This window comes from Cnephaeus nilssonii (genome assembly GCF_951640355.1).
Source record: "Cnephaeus nilssonii genome assembly, chromosome: 12".
Lineage (NCBI taxonomy): Eukaryota > Metazoa > Chordata > Mammalia > Chiroptera > Vespertilionidae > Cnephaeus > Cnephaeus nilssonii.
Genome location: NC_137083.1, coordinates 24,951,058 through 24,974,674, shown reverse-complemented (window position 1 = coordinate 24,974,674; position 23,617 = coordinate 24,951,058). Strand labels below are relative to the sequence as shown.

Genomic DNA, 23,617 nt, shown 5'->3' with positions numbered 1-23,617 from the left:
AACTGAATGTCAACCTATTGACCTACAGCAAGACAGAGACTGACAATGGCTGTCTCCTACGGGGGGGAAAGTTCGAGCTGGCTACCAATAGACTCTTCCCAGCCTCTTCAGGAGCATGCCTGTAGACAAGAGGAGCCCTACATTCTGTTCAGGCTTCTTTCCCCAAACCATTAGAGTGCTGGCCAAAAATTACCACGTGTGGGAGACAGCGGTGTAAGGTTTTGGTGTGAGGGAGAACGAGTCGGAGAAAACACAATTGCCATCATTTCATACCAATCTTCATGCCCAATTTCCAGTGAAACTTTATATTGCTTTAACTCCCAGGATTAGAAACTGCAGGAAGTGCTGGGGTTGACCAGAACAAAAGGGTCGGTTTGCTAGGTCCCTTGCTTATGGATGGTTAAATGTAGTTTCTCTTCCTCACTGTGAAAATGGCATGCTGAAAATGAGGGTACACATTACCTTGAAAGACCAGGAAGGTCCATCTCCATGCCAAAAATGAATAAAATCCCTGTCAAAACACATCGAGTCCAATAACGGTCATTATTCACCAGGTGACATACAAAAAAGAAAATACTTCAGTAGCTTTAAAAATAGTTTATTTCCTTCTTCACAAACACACAAGCCTTCTGACCATTCTCCAAGGCAGCACAAATTAAATAAAAACTTAAGAGTACATTTGTCTTACATGATTCAAGATAGAGTGGATTTTAAAGCAAAATGGGTGCCAACTGCGGGGGGGGGGCGGGGGGGGGGGGTTGGGAGGGGATCAGGCCAGGTACCAGGAACGGGCATGCATTTTCCTAGTGTTCATTGCAACAGGCAGGAACCAGCACAGGTGCAGCCCACGAGCAGTTTTCCCAGGTTGGCTGGTCCAGAAGCGTGGCGCCTCACGCTCTCTCCGTCTACCTCAGAAAATGCCAAGAGGACTTCCCTAAAGTACAAGCCTTCTCACTGGCAGTCTCGGTACCGGTAACAGAATATGATTATTAAATACCTTCAATGTGGTTTTCATTACAAAAAAATAAAACATGTTTCACATAAAAGCTCTATAATATAACCCAGAGGCCGGACTTAGTGTGCGTTTAAAATCTGAAGCCAGGCTAGCCTAGCTGCTTCGGACCACGTTTTCATTGCTTCCAGGGCTTTACACATTTTCTAAATACGCACCCAGCTCCTTACCAGTTTAAATGCTCATCAAACACGGTGAGCATCGTGACTGCCTTTCAGTGGCCTCTTTGGGATTATAACCCTAACCCAAGGAGAACAGCTCTAATTTCTATTCAGATTTACTCATTCTCCCAAAGCATGTGAGCGCTGACCAAATCCTAGCAAATGTCAGGTACAAAGGTTTGTGTGCAGAGGCCCAATGGGTAATTATGAATAATTTTACAACGATCTGGTTAAGAAAACACAAAGAAAAGGAATGATTTTCCTCATAAAAAAAAAAAAAAAAAAAAAAGCCTGGACTTGAATTTAAACAAGAGATAGACGTGGAAGGAATGAAATATTGCTTCCACCCGAGATGGGCATTCTTTACCCATGTAACAACAGAGCTACAGCAACACCCCCTGGTCGGGCCTCCTAGGGGCCTCCGCTGGTAACTTTTGAGGTAGATGCTGAGGGCTTGAAGAGAGGTAGGTACAGTCCAAATTTGTTTTCAATCCCTGCGAATGTTGCCACTGCCAGTTTGTAGCCCCCAACGTGATCAGGATTGGGAGCAGGCAGCGTGATCCGGGATTTAGGAACTGGCTCTGAGCCCATGGGTTTCCTGAAAGAGAAAAGAGAGTGGAGAATCTGAGTTTTATGTTTTAACTTGGTCAACACAACATCCCAAAACTGAACATCTGCACCGTAAAGGAATGGTGGAATTCTAGTCAGCTGTATGTTCCCTTTGGAAAGAGGTCTGATCTGAAGACGTGGTTTCACTATTTTCCTACATCTTCTCCACTTCAGCCCATAGGTGGGCGTACCTGTCTCCAGGATGACTGAGTATGAGAAGCAACTGAAATGTAGCTTCAGTTTAGCATGATGACACTTACACTCCTCCAAAATCAACGTAGAACCAGCGCTGTAGCAATTCGTATGTCAGCAAAGTCACACCAAACTGGGGTGAGGATCGAAGCACACGAGCTTAAAAAAAAGGGGGGGGGGAGGGAGAGAATATCAGGTATAATTAGATTTTTTAAAAGCTTTACCTGATACCAAAGGTTTAGTTAAGGACAAATTATTTCCATACCGCCAGCCCCTTTCCACAGAGCCTTCGGGCCTTCCTCCCGCAGTATCTTCCTAAAGCAGTCCATCACTCCGCTGTAAGTGGTCTGGCCGGCCCTGGCGGCCACCTGTAATCGAGTCTTGATAACATCAGCAGGGGTCACTAAGGATGCCGCTGGCATACCTGCAGGAAAGACAACACCGTGGCAGCCTGCTCACATTCTCACTATATAAAAAATAACTGCTCTTTGAACTGCTGGCCCGTGGAAGGAAAGTTAAGAATCCAAGGAAATCGGATGCCTATTTTACTGTCCCCTCTGGGACATACCACCCTAACCATCTTGTCTATGGCGATGGAGGCTCCCCCACATCTATGGACGCCCCCTCCCCCATCACCTCCACTTGTTATGCTCCAATTTCTTAAATAGTTGTAATGAATTATTTATCAACAACACTCCTTCCAGGGGGTGAGAGTAAACAGAGAGGAGAGAGAACGTCTTTGGATCTCTGCCCCCCCCCCCCCCCCCCGCCCCCGCTCTCCTTTTGAAATCAGAAACTCACCAAGTTATTAGATCTGATTTTTCAGAGGTGACGCTTGTTATGCGTTTCCTCTTTATGCCTTTCTGCGGCCGCGGGCAGTCCCGGGAGGTGCCTTCTCGCACAGTCAACCACCCCCGACTCTCCAAACCCTGACCTCTCCAGTTACACCAGAAAAAGGCTTTACTGGTAGCTAAGCAAACACTGTGTGCTATGCGTGTGTGTGTGTGTGTGTGTGTGTGTGTGTAAAGGTGACTGGAGGAGACTCGCATAGATAACACGTTAGGATTCCTTTTTCAGAGACCGACATCTAGAGAAAATATCTGATGGAAAGCTTAAGATTGATACTGGCTGATCATCAATGAAAAAGGAACAACAACAACAACAAAACCCTCCCCTAATTACCAATGGGAAATATTTCTACAGTCATTTTATCCAAAATGGGGCAGCCCATGTTTAGATTTTTTAAAAGCGAGACTGTGCTCAGAAGACACTGTCTCTTCTGGTTTTATTACTTTTCCATTATGAACCCACTCCAAACCAAATTGGTCAAATGCAGATGCATAAATCTCCTTTGCTTTTTTTAAGGCTTAATAATTCTGTAAGAATTTCTGTCCAAACCAACGTGGTCTGGCTCGCAGCGCCATCCCATCCTTCTAACAGACAGCTTTAAAGCTACAGTGCGCGCACGGTACACGTCTGCACTTTCCTTACGCGGCTGAAGCTCTTCCTCCTCCGTCTGGACTGAGCTCCTCAAACTTCATCCCAGGCCACCGTTCCTATAAAGCACATCACCTATCTGCTTGTGAAAAGGCTCACTTTCCATTCCAGTGCTTCACTGGATAAGTCGTCCTGAATTTCCTCGGAGCTTGTTGGAATTATTTTAACTTTGAGCCAGAAGTTTATCCTCCAACATAATGGAAGGAAACAGGAAAAATGCTTAGAAACCCACGGTGTTCACACCACCGATTTTGGTTTACTTCCTGGCCCAGAAAGAGTTTAGCGAGGCCGTCTGCCGTAAACATCCAACAAAATCCTCCTTACAGTGCTGGGCAGGCATGTCAGAGTGTGACTGTGAAAGATGCACGAGCAATGAAACGGGGAAAGTTTCCTTCAGTTAGGGTAGTTTTCATATAGAGTTCCTTGTTATGGGGGAAAAAAAAAAAGAGCTAGAGAGATGCATTAACGGGAGCGGGGGCGGGGGTGGGTGGGAGGGGAGTGGGTGGCAGAGGAAAGATCCTCATTAGTGGAATAAAATTGCCAAAAGAAACAGAAGATGTTTAGTTTCATGTGTGTTTGTTGGGGGGATGCTGGAAACATAGTAGCCTGCACAAGACTCTCACCCTCTCCATCCCCAGCTCCCGTCTCTCAGATGAGGCAGCTGCCCTCAGAGAAGCTGTATCTCTGTAGACAGGGGTTTTCCCTTAACCTGGAGAGCAACAGGCTGCTCCAAAACAAGGCTGGGAAAGACCAGTAGCCAGCCTGGTCCCTCCTGGCTTCTAAAAGGCTATGGCTATAGTGACCAAGGCCAAGTGTTCTCTATTCCCAAGGATGGGGGTGGGCAAGAGGGGGCTAGAACTGGAGGCTTCTTCTGGGTTCCTCAACAGGGAGGGGACCTGAGGCTTCAGTGATAGACAAACGGGGAGACCTCGGGACCACCCATTACTCGTGTGACAGGAGCAATTCGGGGCGCTCTCTAGCCAATAGAAAACACCTCTCTTTAAGGGGGCACAGCAGCTGGAGAGGAGAAGTTCATTTACAACGAAAAGGAAGCATGGCCAGCAAAAGACAACTTTGGGGCAAGTCACCCTTCATTTTCCTCACTATCCCATTAGTATTTGTAAAGGATCTACCTCTCTGTTTATGGCATTCAGAGTTTATACCTATTTATTTTGGATCTAGGTTACGAGTTTTAAAGATTCCCTTTGCATCCTTATCTAAATTACCTGCTTGTATCAGCTTCTAAGAAAAGAGTGGAGATTCTCACTTGGAATGAGAAAATCCCATGTTCCTGTCATACCTTTCAGTTGGGGTTTTGTAAGATAGTATTACGTTGGTAATACTTAGAGGCTGACGTCGGTGAGTTTTATCTTTTATAAGTGCAAACATGCTCTGTACTTCTGAATGCTATTTTCAAACCCTTTAGTCTGACACTGGTATTGCTAAACTTGCTTACTGTTGGTATCTGCCTGGTACATGGTTTTCAATTCATTCTCTTTCAGTTTTTCTACGTTTCTGTTTTCTCAAACTTCAGGTGACTAGATTTCTTTTCAGAACTCATCGGAAGGCATCTGTTTTGACTTAGGAGCATTGAATCCACTCCATTGTGGCTATGGTTGTGGTTAACAGACTTATTTCTGCCGTCCTACATTACGGCTTTTATTTTCTCTGCTTTTGTTTCCCTCTCGAACTCCACCCTTTCCTGCCGAATGTATTCCAATGCCACGTGCATTTGTTACACAGGTGTGCTATTTACAATGTGCACAAGTAATCAGCGTGAACTTCCTTCACCAGCAGGCGAGCTCTTCAGCACACTTCCACCTTCGTCCTTCCTTTGCTTTATCTGCCTCCCAAGGACTCCTCTTGTATAAAAATGTGTGTGCCAAAGTGAACAGTTATTTGCACAGACTCTTGGGTTTAACTTCATTTGCTATTTCATGTATCTATCCCACATTTCCTTCTTTCTTAAATTCACTTTTCATTTTGACTCAGAAGTCTGTGAGGGGTAGCCTTTGAGTCCTGGCATGGAGAAACTCACTTAAGCTTGGCCCGAACGCTCGTGTGCTGGGAATGTAACAGGTCCGAGACATCCTCCCCTGGAATTCTGAAGCTACCCAGGACTGAAGGTGAGGAGTCCTCCCGCCCTTATTGAATTAGACCTCCTGGATTAATCCTACATATCTCTTAAACGTGCTCAAATTTTTCATCTCTGTATTTTTGCTCCACATTCTAGAGCATTCTTTTTTGTTGTTCTTTTTTCCCATGAGTTTATTTTCCAGATGCCTAATTTGGTCTTTGATCAAATCCATTCTATCATTCAGACCATCTACGGATTTTTAATCTTGGCAATCCTGTTATTAGCTTTCAAGGAAGCCTCTTTACTGATCGTTCCTTTAAAATCTCTCTGAGGACCTTAATTATAGTTCTTCAGAGTTCTCCTCTGTTCCCTGAATTGCCTGTTTTCTCTCTAATTCATCTGTTTACTTGCCTTACAGCTCCGTCTTGTCTGAGGACCTCTGTCTGTCTATTGATTTTCAAGTTCAAAGGACAGGCTGATTAGTGCTGTGGAGGCTTCTACCAGTGTCACCCTAGGACAGTGTCACCCACAGGCCTCTCTCCTGAATGAGAGGATGGTCTATGGGTTTTGAGACACAGGCCTGTTAACTGGATGCAAGGGGCTAAGTTAGCTGCAGAGTGGGGACCTTCCAAATCAGCTGAAATACAAAGTACTTCACTCTGGAAGTAGAGGGAATTATTTTACACCCCTATGGGGAAGAGTGGCCATTAACACTCCCCCCCACCCCACCCCACCCCCCGCATCTGTGGTAAAGGCCTAGAATTATCTTAAACCTTGCTTGTCCTGCTTTCTTTCAATCTCCCTCCTAGCAAGTGTTGCCTGAAGATCCAAATAAAAAGGGAGTGGGAGGGGGGAGGGGAAGGGACTACACCTAACCTTCAGGCAAGGAAATGAAATTCTTTAACCCTTGCTCATGATTTACACTGAAACCTCCACCCCACACTCCAGACATTCTATTGTGCACTCGGAGGTCAAAATTCTCTGGATCTTCTTTTACTACAAGTAGTTTTTCCTACCAGTGTTTTGTTCTGTGACATCTTTCAGTCCAATTTCAGAGGCACTATGGTTATGTTTCCTGCCTTTTAAGGGCTGCTGCTGACATTTTCTAGTGTCAGTGAGGAGTTTTGAAAATGTACTTTTTGACATTTTAAGTATTTGAGAGGAGGAAAGACAAATGAATATGTTCAGTTCATTACCTTGATCTAATCTCTCCATTACATTTAAAAAAAAAATAACCTAAGAACTGCTTTTAAATTATTTTTCCCTTTTTTATTGAATTTATCGAATGGCATTGATAAATAAAATTATATAGGTTTCAGGTGTACAATTCTATAATATGTCATCTGTATACTGTATTGTGTGTTCACCACCCGAAGTCAAATCTCCTTCCATCACCATTTATCCCCCCTTTACCCTCTTCTACCTCCACCCACCCCCCTTTTTCTCTGGTAGCCGCCATACTGTTGTCTGTATCTATGAGGGTCTTTTTTTTTCTTTTTGTTTGTTTACTGCCTTCAACTTTTTCACACTGCCCCAAAACCCTCCTCCTCTCTGACAGCTGTCAGTCTGTTCTCTATGAGTCTGTTTCCATTTTGTTAGTTCATTTTGTTCAATAGATTCCACATATGAGTGAAATCATATGGTACTTGTCTTTCTCCGACTGGTTTTCTTCATTTAGTTATAATGCTCTCCAGGTCCAGCCATGATGTCATAAAGGGGGATTTTTCCTTCTTTTGTACAGTTGAGTATAAATATTCCACAAATTTTTTATCCACTCATCCACTGATAAACACGGGCTGCTGCTCCCAAATCTTGGTATCCTAATATATAAAAACCCAGGGTCCGAAACAACCAAAGGCTCTACCGAATGCCAGGCTGCGCAAGCAGCAGGTTCCGGTGGGCGGGGACTGGCCAGCTGGCTGAACTGCTGACTTCTAGGAGAGAGAGAGAGGCGGGGCTGATCAGTGGCTACTGAGGCTGCTGGCAAGGCCTGGAGAGATAGAGAAGCAGGCTCTGATCTGTAATCTCGAGGCTGCAGATCAGACCCTGCTTCTCTCTCTCCAGGCCTCACCAGCAGCCGCACCTCTCTCTCTCCGAGAGATCAGCAGTTCAGCCCACTTGCCAGCAGCCTGGGGTGGCTGTTGATCAGCCCCTCCTCTCTGATCAGGCCCAGAGACGCTGACTGGCATAGAATCCGATCAATCAGAACCAAATCTGGGTGAAGTGCGAGGAGCCAATGGCTGCCTAGGAGGCAGAGCTTTTGACGCTGACTGGCATAGAAACTGACCAATCAGACCAAATCTGGGTGAACTGCAAAGGCAGAACCTAAGGTGGGGGCTGAGGAGGGTTTAAGGGCAACAGCTGTTTGGTGTAAGGTGTAAGAAAGTTCAAATTTTTAATGACCAGTTTGGCATATGGCTGGCTATCAGTCCAGATATAGGGATTATGTATTTTTGTCTGCCAAGAGCATCTCCTCCTTCCGAAAAAGCCCCCCCCCCCCCACTTAAGCAATCCTATCCTATATAATCAATCTATACTAATAAAAGGGTAATATGTTAATTAGACCGGGTCGACCGGCCATCTTCTGAATGTCCAATTTCCTCCTGGACAAAGCCATGGTGGTGGGGACCGAGGCAGAGGCAGTTAGGGGCGATCAGGCCGGCAGGGGGGGCGCAGTTGGGGGTGAGATCAGGCTGCAGGGGGTTAGGGGCAATCAGGCCAGCAGGGGAGGGCAGTTGGAAGAGAGATCAGGCTTGCAGGGGAGGGCAGTTGGAAGAGAGATCAGGCTTGCAGGGGAGGGCAGTTGGGAGCGAGATCAGGCTGGCAAGAGAGGGCAGTTGGGGGCAACCAGGCCGGCAGGGGAGAGCAGTTAGGGGCGATCAGGCAGGCTGGCAGAGAGGTTAGGGGCTATCAGGCAGGCATGCCGGCAGGCAGAGGGGTTAGGGGCAATCAGGCCAGCAGGCAGGTGAGCTGTTAGGAGCTTGCGGTCCCAGATTGTGAGAGGGATGTCCCCCAAGGGGTCCCCGATTAGAGAGGGTGCAGACTGGGCTGAGGGAACCACCCCACCCCCCACATGAATTTTGTGCACCGGTCCACTAGTTGTAAATAATGCTGTAACGAATATGTGTAACTCATTTCGAATCAGTGTTTTGGGTTTCTTGGGGTACATTCCCAGAAGTGGAATCACTGGGTCATAGGCAATTACATTTTTACTTTTTTGAGGTAACTCTTTTCACAGTGGCTGCATCAATTTGCATTCCCACCAATAGTGTAGAAAGGTTCCCTTTTCTTCACATCCTCACCAACACTTGTTTGTTGATATGGATTATAGCAATTCTGACAGGAGTGAGGTGATATCTCATTGTGGTTTTTAATTTGCATTTCCCTGATGATTAGTGATGTTGAGCATCTTTCCATATGTTCATTGGCCTCTTTGGAGAACTGACAATTCAGGTCCTTTGTGCATTTTTTAATTGGATTGTGTGTGTTTTTTTATTGAGTTTTATAAGTTCTTTATAAATTTTGGATATTAACCGCTTATCAGATGTATTATTGGCAAATATATTCTCCCATTAAGTGGGTTGTCTTTTCATTTTGTTGATGGTTTCCTTTGCTGTGCAAGAACTTCTCAGTTTGATGTAGTCCCATCTGTTTTTTTGTTTGTTTCTCTTGCCCAAGGCGATATATCAGAAAAAAAAAAAATTGCTATGAGGAATGTCTGAGATTTTAATGCCTAGGTTTTCTTCTAGGATTTTTATGCTTTAGAGTCTAACACTTAAGTCTTTAATCCACTTTATTTTTTTGTATGGTGTAAGAAGGTGGTCTAGTTTCATTTTTTGCATGTATCTGTCTAATTTTCCCAATACTATTTATTGAATAGACTATCTTTACCATGCTGTTTTGATTACTAAGCCTTGTAGTCAATTCTGATATCAGGTAGCGTGATTCCTCCAACTTTGTTTTTCTTTATCAATATTGCTGTGGCTATTTGATGTCTTGTGGGATTCCATATAAAATTTTGGAATATTTGTTCTAGTTCTGTGAAATATGCCATTGGTATCTTGATAGGAGTTGTATTGAATCTATAAGTTACTCTGGGAAGTATGGACATTTAAACATGAACATGTATATGCTTCCACTTATTTGTATTGTTTTCAATTTCTTTTTTCAGTAACATATATTTTTATGAGTAGAGGTTTTTTACATCCTTGATTAAATTTATTTCTAGGCATTTTATTTTTGGATGCAATTATAAACATGCTATTTAGCCTCCATGTCTTTGTGTGTTTTTTTGGAATGTGATTTATTTCTAGTTTCATACCATTGTGGTCAGAGAAGATGCTTGATATGATTTCAGTCTTATTACATTTACTGAGATTTGTTTTGTGTCCTAACAAGTAGTCTACCCTAGAAAATGTTCCATGTGCACTTGAAAAAGAATGTATATTCTGAAAATATAAATTAAATCCATCTGATTTAGTGTGTCATTTAAGGCCACCATTTCCTTGTTGATTTTCTGCCTGGAAGATCTATCCAATGATGTCAATGGGATGTCAAAATCCCCTACTGACTCTATTACTGTTAATCTTTCCCTTTATGTCCATCAGGATTTGCTTTATCTATTTAGGTGCTCCTATGTTGGGTGCATAAATGTTTATGAGGGCTATATCCTCTTGTTGGATTGCTACCTTTATCATTATGTAGAGTTCTTCTTTGTCTCTTACTATAGGCTTTATTTTCAAATCTATTTTGTCAGATATAAGTATTGCTATCCTAGTTTTTTTTTCCTTTTGCATGAAATATTGTTTTCCATCCTTTTACTTTTAGTCCATGTGTATCTTTCACTGTGATGTGGTTCTCTTATAGACAGCATACATGTGTGTCTTGGTTTCTTACCCATTCAGCTACCCTATGTCTTTTGATTAGAGCATTTAAGTCACTTACATTTAAAGTGATTATTGATAGATACATATTTACTGCTATTTTAATCTTTTAACTATGTTCCTCTGTTAAAGAAGACCCTTTGACATTTCTTGTAATATTGGTTTAATGGTAACTAACTTCTTTGTTTTTTTTCTTGTCAGGGAAGCTCTTTATTTCTCCTTCAATTTTACACAACTTTGCTGGGTGGAGTAGTCTTGGTTGTGGGTTCTTGCTTTTCATCACTTTGAATGTTTTATGCCAATCCCTCTGGCTTGAAATATTTATGTTTAGAAACCAGCTGACAGTCTTCTGGAAACTCCCTTGTAGGTAACTAACTGTCTTCCCTTGCTGCTTTTAAGATTCCCTCTTCGTCTTTAAACTATGCCATTTTAATTCTGATGTGTCTTGGTGTGGGCCTCTTTGGGTTCATCTTTTTTGGGGACTCTGTACTTCGTGGACTTGTGTGTCTTTTTCCTTTACAAGGTAAGGGAAGTTTTCAATCATTCCTTTTCAAATAGTTTCTCAATTCCTTGCTCTCTCTCTCCTCCTTGTGGTACCCCTATGATGTAGACATTGTTACGCTTCATGTTGTCCCAAACGTCCCTAAACTATCCTCATTTAAAAATTACTTTTTCTTTTTCGGCTCTGATTGGGTATTTCTTTGTACCTTGTCTTCCAAACTGCTGATTCTAAGTGAACAAACTGGAATATGAACCTGGGTAGTCTGTCACCATGATCCATGCCATGAACCACTTTGCTGTGATGGCTAACAATACTTCAGAAATGATTTTAAGTGAAAACTACATATATATACAATGTGATCAAAACTGTTAAAAACCATTCAAGGGGGAGAAAATTAACAAGAATGTTAGTGATTATAGCGTCGTGGAATAATGGTTAATATTTTATTTAACCTTTATGTTATTTTCATAATCATAAAAAAAAAACTAAAAGAGAAAGAAATCAACTAGTAATTTCTATAGCTTGGTTGTATGGGTTTTTAGAAAACACCACCCAGAGATTAAATCATGCCTGAGTAGCTATCTTCTGCAAGGGAAGAATTAAAGGGGATATTTTTGTGGTGTAAAGAAAAAAAACAAAGTCTTAGACTGATCTGAGCTTTAATTCTTCTGATTTCACAATTGATTTCTGTAGTGATTTATAGACAGATTCTTTTGGATTCAATAAACAATTGGTTAACATTTATTGAGTATTATATGCTAGGCACATGGTTGCTCTCACTTGAGCCTCATAACCACGCCTCCTAGTTGGTAATTACCTCCATTTATAGCCAAGCAAACCAAAGCTTAGGGAAGATTAAAATGACTTGGCCAAGGTCATGCACTACTAAGTGGTTAGTTCTCCCTATTAGGTGTTCAACCTTATTTCAAGTAAGTAATTTGAAACAAACTGTATGATAACCTTTGGCTCAAAAAATATTATCATTTATATATATGTAAATGATACCTAAAGGACACAGTGAGTCAATGGCAAGATGGGATTAAATGTGGGTAGTTTATATTCTTGTCTTGAAATCATGATTTCCTGATACAGGTAGAGAGATCTCATTGCTACTTTTACACTAGGGTTCCCCGGGGAAGCCAGGAAGGATCAATCCTGCCTCATATGCCAATATCACTGCCTTTGAAGAAAAAGAATTAATTAAGAATTAAAGAGCAGCTACCTAGGTTCCTTCCTCCAGGGGCTCCCCAGGCTACAGGCAGGACAAGGAGCCCACAAAACAGCAAGCAACTTCTCAAAGCCGGGGGTTGTTCTCAGGAGACTTAAGCCACATATCTGATGAGAGCAACACCTGTATCAAAACTGTTTGGACCCAGGCATCACAGGACTGCCTTAGGGTTTGTTAACTCATTAAATGTTTGTCAACACCTGGAGAGCTAATCCAGATTGTTCCGGCCTTTAGGGTCTCTGCACCAGGAGTAGCATCAAAGAACACACTGATCCCTGCTGTGGCTATAATCAAATTTCCTCTAGGGATTTACATGGCGATGGAGAAACCAACCTCCACATCTATTTATCTTCTCCTGATATTTTCACTGTAGCCCTGAAAAAAGATGACAGTCATTTCTCTCTGGGATTCAATTAACACGCACACCCAGTTCCTCTGATCTTATACAGCAAGGAGGAAGCAGGTGTCTAACAGCACCAAGTGGTACTGCATTTCTTTTCTCTAAATGATAATACTATTGCTTCAATAATGGACAAGCTGTCATACATGCTTGTGCTTAGATACCACTAAAGCACAATTATTACACTTTTTAAACTTCTTAGTTCTCATTCTTATGCTATGAAGTAAAACTAAATGGAACTTGAACTGGAATCCAAATAATACCACCAATCGCACCAATTTTTAATGAGCCTTTTCTGGAGTTAAGAAATTGACTTGTCCAACAGTTTAATCTGCCAAAGTAAGGTTCATTTCCTTCCCGTTTTTTTCAGTAGCTCTTCACAGCAACATATAGCCAGCCATGTCCTGTGTGCCCGGTCAACAGCTAGAAGCAAAGTTCCAGTGTAGGGGTGTGGGTGGGCATGGAGCTCTCTCTGAGGGGTACTCACCAGCGATGGCACCAGCCAAGAGCAGGCTTCCAGGGCTCACCTGCCCATCTTCGTTTGCAAAGGAAGCCTTCACGTGAGCGTAACACGGGAAGTAGATGGCCGAGAAAGGAATGTCCCGCAGAAAGCATGCTTTGGCACCCTGTCCATTGGAAAAGGAAGAAAAACCACATGAAACACATATCCCATTGAGAAGATCAAGCTTCTCTGGAACTTATCTTGGAACAAAATATTCCCTGAGAAGACTGAATTGTACTAACAAGTTAAAAGGGAAAAAAAAAGTATCACCCAAATTCTGCAAGTAATAAATCTAAATTTCCTTTTTAAAAATAAAACTAATTTTATTGAGGAAGAAGGGGGTAGTTCTCGCTTTTTCTAATAGTAAGATTTCTATTCAAGTGATTTTGGGACTTCATCTGTGACATCCTTTCCCTACTGATGGCAGGTCCCTGGCATTTCAAGGAGGTTTTGTTCTCGGAAGATGGGCAGCAACAGCCAAGATGCCTCTTGGTTCATATACCAGGAAGTAGAACAATTAGATAGGTGGCGGGGAAGGAGCTTATTTTTTGTATTGTTTGAGACTCTGATGAAAGTGTTGGACTCCTTCCCAGAAAAAGTTACACATATGTAAAAAATTATATACCTTTTCAATGGGCTCATGGATCCCCTAATTTAATCAATATACTTACCCCTGCCCTCCAGGATTTATGAGACATTGACAAATGCCTTAAAATATTTACAATAATTCCTACACATTTAATACCTGTGTGCAGAGCAATTTAACAACTAGAACAAAGTCTTCACCAAATAATTTTTGGTGTCAAAATGGTGACATGGGGAGGCCTTGAGAATTGATGCATGCCCAGTTAGATGAAACAGTTAATCGTCTATAATGAAAACCACAAGATATATATTGTGTTTAGGTAGGCTAAATGGAAAAGAAGTCACCCTTTTGCAACACTTTATGATTTAACAGCATTTCTTTTACAGATTTGTAAAACCTAAAGCTTTCCACCAAATTTAGAGAGTCTTTAAAGAAAATAATGACTCCATCCAAATTCACCAGATGCAGTCCAACCCAGTGACATTTACTGAGGTCCAAGGATGTTGGATCTTGGGTATTTGGGGCTGATGGTGGTCTCCAATCCGTCAAACTTCCTTAACACTGCACATTCATTACTACAGCTTTGCTCTTCTGACTCCACATTACACTCCTGACTCAAACTGAGCTCGTGGGTAACAAAACCCTTCGTCCTTCTGCATAGGAACTGCTATTAACCCAGGTCTCCTGTAACCTAATTAGTTGCCTTAAACAAGTAACATAAGTAGCACTTCATGTTTAATCCTATTAATCTTCCTCCTGCCTTGGCCCATCCTTCCAACCAGAACAAATGCTTGGAATCTGGACCTTGTCAGGTTGCTTATTTCTCAGCCAACTCACTCATGGGTGAGATTCAGATGCCTCTGTCCCCTTTGAGCAGATATTTCAAGAAAAGAAGAATGCACACCATGTTCTGCTAATCAGCCCACACCTTTCTATCTTGTCTACCCCCAAACTGTTAAAGGCCCAAATGAGAAGAGGAGCCACAAAACCCACCATACCCTGGACAGTTAATCTAGCAATTGCATATCTATTAATGCCCATGCTGCTGACTTGCTCAGGGCACATGCTTGGAGACAGTGGCAGAGACAAGTCCAAAACTTAGGACTCTCAGGTTCTTTCCCTGTCCTTCAGCTTTTCAAGGGGAAGAAGAAGTACAGTATAACCCCAATGCCCATGTATAATATCCAATCTTTTCTCTATGATTCGTTTTTAAAAAGTGATCATGCAGGTAGTTACTGTGTAAGGGTAACACTACCACCCATTTGTTTCTCTATTTTCACTTTCTTTTTCTTATTCTGCCTCCAAACCTTCCTGTAAGTTCTGTCAGCTATTTGTCTACATGTAGACTCTGTCCAGGAGATATTCAAATGAGATACCAAGGAACCAACTCAAATTAAGAGCAGTTAAAGATTCACGTCTGGCTCCCTCAATTTAGTAGGAAGCACTGCCATGTTACTGACTTTCTACATGAATCACTCTGGAGTAATTTTTTAGGCTGATATAGTTCCTCCTCCCACAAATCTTGCTTTTTACTAAACCCATTTGTTTTTACTTTTAATCGCACCTCCCACACCTTCGAATTTTAGAGCCAAACCTCAGCCCATATGCTGTGTTCATTGTTTTGCTGGTAATACTTCCCCCTTTAAAATGTGTTTTTCCCAGACTATGAAATATTAAGTATTTATCATAGACAATACAGAAAATTACTGAAAACTGAAATCACTCTTAATTTCCACTAGAGGTACCACTACAACTATTGTACACGTTTTGGAGCATTTCAATCAACAGCAGTATCAACCACCATTCATTCCATAGTTGGGACCATGCTTTTGTGGTTCTGAGGTATGCCTTTTCTTCATGGCTGCTTTTGTGTGTGTTTTTTGCTTTTTTTTGGGGGGGGGGGGCGGTGGGGGGGAGTATGATCTAACATCTCCTTCATTCGTCAGCCATAAATTTTCTTTCTATTTGTTATTTCAAAAACTTCCACCATCTTTGGTCTTGGCTGTCCCACAGATTAGGCCTGGTATCCTCACCCTCTCGAAGCTTTGTAATGACGCCCCTTTTCCGTTTTCCTCTCCTTGGTTGGCGTGATTCCTTTCAGGTAAAGCTACTCAATGACCCATTCATCTGATTCATCAAGGGACCTATCACTCTGCACCTTCTTGGACGATTTTTAAGCTGAGAACACCAACCTCTTAAATACCAGCTCTTCATTCATTTAAACCCAAATGCCACCCTTTTCCACTGGGGATCCTTTATCTAGCAGGTAGACAGGGAGTGGGTTCCACGTGGCTCCACGCCGTCCATACTTCGTCAGTGCTGTTCGGGGTTTTCTTCTCGCTCTTACATCTGCCTCGGTCCGCCTGGCTTGTTTCAGGGTGTGAGCAGCCAGGGGCCAGGAACTGCTGTCTGATTTAACTTAGAAAACGGCAAGATCTCTTGCTGTCAATGGGGCCCAAGACACGTTCCTGGTGACACTGAGTCAGCTTTGCCAAGTCACACAGAGAAAACCACAACTAAAAAGAGAAATGAGAGGCTTTGGGCTACGTTGTCAGATTTCTGTAAGGACCACGAACTCATTTCTTGGAAAACTATACTAGAGACCAAAACCAAGCTTTTTGTTTTTCAAACAAAGATATGTAATTTGCTGTGGATACAACAGAGCTGAGGAGGAAGTCGTGGAGAATTCTGAACTGGAATGGTAACGAGAGAGAGAGAGAGAGAAAGAGAGAGAGAGAGAGAGAGAGAGAGAGAGAGAGAGGGAGGGAGAGAGAATGAATGATCAGCCCCTCTTAACTGATATGACTTCACTGCGGTCAGAAGGCCCGAGAAGACGTGATCTGGAATCGCCCTGGACACGGGAAGGGTAAGTAAGGCCACGGGAAGCAGCAGTGGGTTTTCCCTAGAAGGCGCTCTCCCTGCTGGAATCAGGATAATCAACCAGGAACCAGCGTGAAAACAAGCGCCTCATAATGGGTATGATGTGCTTTAAGAGATGTTTGAAAACAGCCCCAGATGACTGAGAAGAAAAATGGCTTAATCAAAACACAAATGAACAAACAAATAAAAAGAACAAATCTAAGGAAAAATGGATAGGACTATGCTGCATTTTTCCTACCAGGGATGAGACAGTGCCTAATAAAAAATCAACTAGTTCGTGCGTACTGGAGCGAATGTTAGACTGTGGAAGAGGTCTTAGGTTTCTGAAAATGTGAAGAAAAGGCAAAGCCACGGAAGAAAGATAACGTGTGCAGCAGCCTCCATCTCCGCTCTGCAGAAGCAGGACAGCCTTGCCAGCAAGTTAAAACATTTAAAACCTCGCCGGACCGGAGCAGCTCAGTGGTTGAGCGTTGACCTATGAACCAGGCCCGGGTTGCAGGCTCACTCCCGAGTAGGGGGCGTGCAGGAGGCAGCCAATCAATGATTCTCTCTCATCACTGATGATTCTGTCTCTCTCTCCCTCTTCCTTCCTCTCTGAAAGCAATAAAAATATACTATAAAAAAACCCCCACAACATTTTAAAACTCAAATTTCTACTGATTGAGGCATGTAGAACCCATGATGCACCCCTCTGTTCTATCGCTGGGTATCGGGAGACAAGCATCGGGAGAAATCAAGCTCTGAACCTTGCTCATTTGTCACAAATTCTAAAGGCTGCCTTCTCCCGGGGGTCGGGAGGGAACAGGGGTTTAGGAATAAAGGAGGCGGTGACTGTGTTAGTCCCTGTAAAGTGCCCACTGCAGTATACACGTGCAGGGCAGTGGGGAGGAGGGGGCCCTTCTCCCTGCCTCTCCCCTGCTGCATCCCTCACAGCCCAGCACCTGCTCAGACTCCTCCAGGCACAAATCACTGGCCTGGACAGGAGGTGCCCCCAGCCTCTCCCTCCCCAGGCACGAGAGCCCCAGTTCCCAAGGAAAGCTAACTCTGCAGAAGGTTGGAGAAAAAGGCACAGACTTCTTAAATTTCCCCGGCCTCCTCTCCTCACCACTTCCTTCAGGTCAAAGGCACAAAGGCAGGTGCCAATTTGTAAGGCTGCCCCAGGCAATACCTGACCTGTGGCTCCCCACAATGAAAAGGGAAGCAGGATGTGAAAAGGCTTTTAAAGTCCCAACAGAGAGCAGGCCTCTCTCCCGGATTCCCTGATAAATCCTTCACATGGGTGGTGAACACCCATTCTCCGTCCTACAGCAAAACAGAAACCTGTTTGACTTGAATTCTGCGTGCCCCCGTGCGATATTTACAAGGTGATCAGCCACTTTGAACAGGCAGCTTTATAATAGAGGGAAACATTCCGTGCTGCCCAAGTGCCTGCGTCAGCTACACAAAAAAATAATTACTTTGGCCATTTAAAAAATTAATAAGTTACAAAGTGTGCGCCACCGAAAATAAACCTTGAAACGTTCTTGCTGCATAAGAAAATCACCACATTTCCTGTCTCTCCTTCTCACTGGTTCCCCAGGCAGCCCCGGTTAGCCCCGAATGTCCTCTGTACCCCGTAAAGCCACCCGGGGAAAATTAATAAAACCCAAAATGCAATCATCTGATCTCTTACTATTCATTAAAGCCCTCTTTCTCCAAAGAGGGTAAATTATTGTGTGTGTTTTTTCCTCCTTTTAAATAAAAGACCCACCAATAACAGACAGAAACTGTAAGAGGCATCTCAGGGGAGACCCCATAGGTAAATAAACGAGAATCAAAACTCAGATCTAGTTTAATGATGGACTCTGGCTCTACGCCAACTCTGTATCATTCTGAAGTCTCTCGTCGTCATTCTAGTTAAGGTCCAGGAAAGCTTCTTTAAGGGCAGGCCTCACTGAACTTGAAGTTAAGAGCCCACAGTCGACACAAGCCCGTGACGCAGGCTTAGAGACGCTGGCCACGGTATCCCCGCGGCAAAGGAATTATTTATTTTGCGTCTCATGCTTTCTTGGATGCGGCCACTGTGTTGAAAGCCCAAGGGAGCTTTAATCAATTCTTAAGTTGCTGGAATCATCCACTCAAGTTTACTCTGGCAGCTCTGTCTGGCATGAAACTGTCAAGAGATATAACACAACAGGATTTGTATCTTACACACACACACACACACACACACACACACACACACACACCACACACACACACACTGCTACCTCCAATGTCTTTTTTCCCCTTTTTCTTTTAAAGCTCTTCATCTCGGTTGGTATCACACCTGCCCAATCAATTTGAGGGGTAGAAAAAAAAAAAACAGTCTTGAAGGGTGGTTGCTGATAAAGAAGTCAGGGCCAGGGCAGGTCTTTTCGCATGCTAATTCCTGCTTATTCTAGCTGTACCTGCAAATACAGCTCTAAACAGACTATTGCTAATACAGGGGAAGGTAATTACACTCACAAAGGCACCTCTGTGTCAGGGCTGGGCACCAGGAGCCAGCAGGTCTGGGAGACGGAGGCTTAACAGAGACTCCTGCCGTGAATGCACATTGTCTAGCATGGGGGGCAAATGCCAGACTGGGGGACCCTGCAGCCCTCAAGACAACAGTGGTGCACCTTGTCTGCGAAGGTTATTTAATGCTCCTGGCACCTGTAGTCAGAGCCACCCCTCTTCCCCTAACTTGCAGGTTTAGGATTTATTTGGCATGTATAATTGTATATTTTGATCCTGGAGCGGCACACAATGGGCAGCATGTCATGTCTTGATCCCTCGGCATTCCTCTTGGTTTCTCCCACGCCAGTTAACCCGTGGCTCACAGCCTGGCAGCACCTCTCCTGCCCAGTCCAGGGACAGTTAGGGCCACGAGGCTGGGATTCGAACAGGGTGGGGAATATCACTGATATGGGATTGTGTCATTGGAGTTAGAACCAAATAAACCAGCCAACAACTGGAGACTCGATATCAGTGACATTGAAATGACTTCAATTTTAAGGTAAAATAGCAATGGCTATGATTCGTTTTCTTGATTCCAGAGACATTTAGGGTGTAGGTTTCTCCTGAATTTCATTGCAATTTTAAGGAAGGCATTTGGCAACTCGAGATTTTTGGGTAGGAAATTCCCTCCTGTGTGTCAGTGTTGGCTCTTCCCTATTCTACCACCACACGCTGCGTTGCCATCAACAGTGCTCATCTGCCATTGGCTAGAAACCCTCCAGAGAGAACCAATGCTTAGTCCAGGAGATGCTCAAGCTGGTCTGCTCTTGAACCATCCTCTTGACAAGTTTCATTCAACCTCCACTATTGTGCAGGCAATGCGTGTGATCATTCCTCTGTTCTATTCTGCTTGGTGTAGATCCAGGGAGGAAGGGAGAGCTCTTTATTCCAAAGTCCTCCGGCGTGCCCAACGAAGGCCATTTCTCTGCAGTTGTGGCTGGGGAGTCTCTTCGTGTTTCACCTCTCTAACTGCAATTCTTGGAGAGGATGACTTCTCAGAGAGGAAGCAGACTGCATTCAAAGAAGTAGTTTAAAATAAATCCTCTTAACTATGGTTCTCTACCTGCAGCCTGCCCCCCCCCCCCCTCCCGCCGCTTCTCAAGCAGCAGGACACTGCAGGAGCAAGCATGCAGGCTTTGGAGTCAGAGACCTGGGCTCAAAGTATTGCTCTGCCACTTGTTATCTGATGGTGGGTGAAGTTCTTACGCGCTCTCGGTGCCTCCAGTTCCTTATTTCTAAAATGCAAGTAACGTTTGTATTGACATCAGAATTAAATTTACATCCAATGATTCATATAAAGGACCTAGTACAATACCTAGCCCAAGGATCTTCAATAAAAGGTGATGATATAGAGGTAATTATTACAATCAATGAAAAACACACTGTCCTCTTGCAGCAGAAAACAGAAATAGCTAATATATTCTTTAAACAGAAGCTGGACTAGGACTCCTATGTGGTTTCATACTTGAATCACAGTAGAGTTCTACATTTATCAGGTAAGAACCAATCAATCTTTTATTTGGCAGAAGACCTAATCCTACCAAATAAGTTTCAATAGTTTGCTAACTTGATCATATCCCACATGGGACATATCACCTTAATTTACAGTCAGTGAACATTTCTTAAACTGGCCATCTTTTAAGTGCATACCTTGGTCACAATTAGAAACCAGAAGGAGGTAAGAATAGATTGTTAGATATCTATGTCACTGCTGGAAAATATATTCAGAGCACTCCACAAACAGTGGATGAGTGGCAGCATTTTCAATACTTTAAACCTGAAGGACAGCATGCTAATATTATACAAGTGTCGCTGAAATAAAAAAGTACTGTGTTAAAACTAATTCTGCAGGCACTTAGCAAAAGAAAGAAACAACAACAAAACAAAGCATGAACTTGATAAAAAAATGTTTGTCCCTGGAAAGGTAGGTTACCTGCAACACAGGGTGAGAACACTAACCTTTTACTGTTACCTACTCCTGAATATCTGAATTTTCTTCTTTTCAAAACTATACTGCCTGTCGAATTATTTTTTTAAAAGAACTTTATGGCACTGGAATGATTATAGTCTCTCACCTCCCTTAACACTCATCACTTTGAAAGCAATAATACTGCATTCAATCTTTGTAACTCTGGCACCTACTAGAATTAATCATTAACAAGTATTTGGTGAATGAATGGAAGAATGATAAAAAAATTAATCATTTCCTAATATTTTTAAGAATCTTTTCTAACCCCTCCTGCATAATCAACTCCTTTGGGCATTGATTTATAAAATAATATTTTTCGCCTGGCCAGTGGTTGAACCAGGAGGTCATGGTTCGATTCCTCATCAGGGCACATGCCTGGGGTTGCGGGCTCAATCACCCGTAGGGGTGTGCAGGCATGAGATGGTAAACTTATAAAACCATGCATTATCGATTCACTTTCATATTCCCAGGGCAGAGCTTGCTGGGTGAATGAATGGGTGTCTCCTTTCTTTGCATTAGACTTCCCCAATATCATGGTCTTCTTTGGTCATTACTTGCCCACATTCATTCACTGTCAGTGCTCCAATATCTTTGTGATAACTTGTAAACACGTGGCTTTTGCTTACCCTTCATGAGCTCAACAAATGCTTATCAAATGTCCACTTGTGTGCCAGAAACTGTTCCAAGAAGCAGTGAACAAGACAGGTCTCCGATATGCAAGCACACTCCAGATAAGGAGACACACTCACACTGAGAAATCTATCAGATGGTGACAGGTGCCATGCAGTGACCTGGCTGTCTTTCTGAGCAGGCATCTGTTGAGCAAAGACGTGAGGGGCAGGGCCTTCAGGCAGACGGAAAAGTGAGAGGGAATGAGCTTGGAGAGTCTGAGGGAAGGAAAGGCAGCAGGGCAGCCAGAGGAGAGGGAGGGTAGAACAAAAGGGCAGGGGAAGAGAGGCCAGCAGGGAGCCAGGGTGCTGTTCTAGGTGCAGCAGGAAGCCGCTGGGCAAGGACACCATTCCTGTAGGGCATGCTAGTTTCCGCTCAAGTGTCATCTCATCCGAGGCCTTCCCTGACCACTCTACTAAAATGCACCCCCCTCCCTCAATGCTTGCCTGCCTTGGCCCTTTCCATACCCTCACCCTACCCTGCCTGCTTCTTCATCAAGGTTCTTAGCACCAACAGATGTCATATGTTTGCTATCTTGATGGCTGACTTTTTCTACCCACCAACATGTGAGCAGGGACTTGGATTCCACAGCTGTACCCTAAATGGCTAGAACGGGGCGTACAGTCAGCTCTCAACAGAACTGTGTTGAGTAGGTGAATTAATCTGATTCACAGTTTAAATAGATCAACCTGGATGCTGTGGGGACAATAGGTTTGGAAGAGTCAGGAGTCAAACCCATGAGGAGGCTTTCCCAGAGGTCCAGGGAAAAGCCGCCTATGGGAGAAGAAGGGTGCGAACTGTCACTGCGGAGGTTGTAAAGCCATAGCAGGCCCCTGGGTGTTAGAAAATTAGCATGGCACCAGCTCCTCGCACTAATGACTAAACAGGTGTTTTCTTCATGTGGAGCCATGAGCACATAAAAACGAGTATTTCTTTAAAAGCTGCTAAATTGAGAAATTTTTTTCTTGTGTACTTACATGTTACCAACATAAAATTAATAAACTGGTACAGTTTGACAAAATCTATTAACAATAAAAATGCACATGCCCTATGATCTAACATCTTCATTGCTAGAATTTATCATTGGGATAAACTCACAAAAGTATATCCAAATATATGCAGGGATATTCCCCCTGCTATGGCTTGTAATATCCCCAAACTAGAAACAATATAAATACCCATCCGTAGGAAACTGCTTTAAAAATATTTTTTAAATGTTTCTACGGCTATTAAATAAAATGAGGAAAGAGCTTTAAGATATATAGTGTGCTTAGAAAGATTCCATTTTTGCTAAAACACACATACACAAGATTCTGATATGGATACAATTAGTGATATTCAGAGAGAAAGAGAAAGCAGGAAGGAGGAGAGAGGTAAATATTGATCTAAGTAGGTTTTATTTTCTTAAAGGTAATATGAAAAACACAAGCAATGGTTATCCTTTGAAGAAAGAATGAGATTAAAAGGGGTAGAGAGAATTTTACTTTCAGATATTTCTGAATTATTTGTGTGTGTTTTTTGAAACATAAACTTGTATTTCCTTTAACACAAACAAACAGGCCTGGCTGTTGTGGCTCAGTGGATGAACATGGCACATGATCAGGGCACATGTCCCAGTTTCAGGCCAATCCCCAGTAGGGGGCATGCAGGAGGCAGCTGACCAATGATTCTCTTTCATCGCTGATGTTTCTATCTCTCTTCCACTAGAAAATCAATACAAATATATTAAAAACAAACAAATGACATCCCTTTGGGATAACTAGCAGAATAATCAAGAACATGTATCATTACTTGCTTTCTGATTTTATGGACAGTAGTCCAACGATTCATCAACACATACACAATGAATGAACACACATGCACAACAAGTATGTACATGGATGACTATATATCTGAATGCTCTAGAATGCAGTGGACAAAGACCTCTGAT

The 23,617-nt window shown here is 43.1% G+C and overlaps 1 protein-coding gene across 1 annotated transcript in view; it reads right to left on the bottom strand.

Moving 5' to 3' along the window:
- Positions 1–599: 599 nt before the first annotated feature.
- The window catches only part of SLC25A13 (solute carrier family 25 member 13), a 161,184-nt gene continuing 138,166 nt past the window's right edge, over positions 600–23,617 (bottom strand). Inside the window, exons 15-18 of the mRNA XM_079786798.1 lie at positions 13,049–13,187; positions 2,240–2,398; positions 2,043–2,133; positions 600–1,771 (exon numbers count right to left, since the gene is read on the bottom strand). Coding sequence (XP_079642924.1) covers positions 1,585–1,771; positions 2,043–2,133; positions 2,240–2,398; positions 13,049–13,187 — 576 coding nt within the window. The 3' untranslated portion in view covers positions 600–1,584. The remainder of the gene's footprint in view (positions 1,772–2,042; positions 2,134–2,239; positions 2,399–13,048; positions 13,188–23,617) is intronic.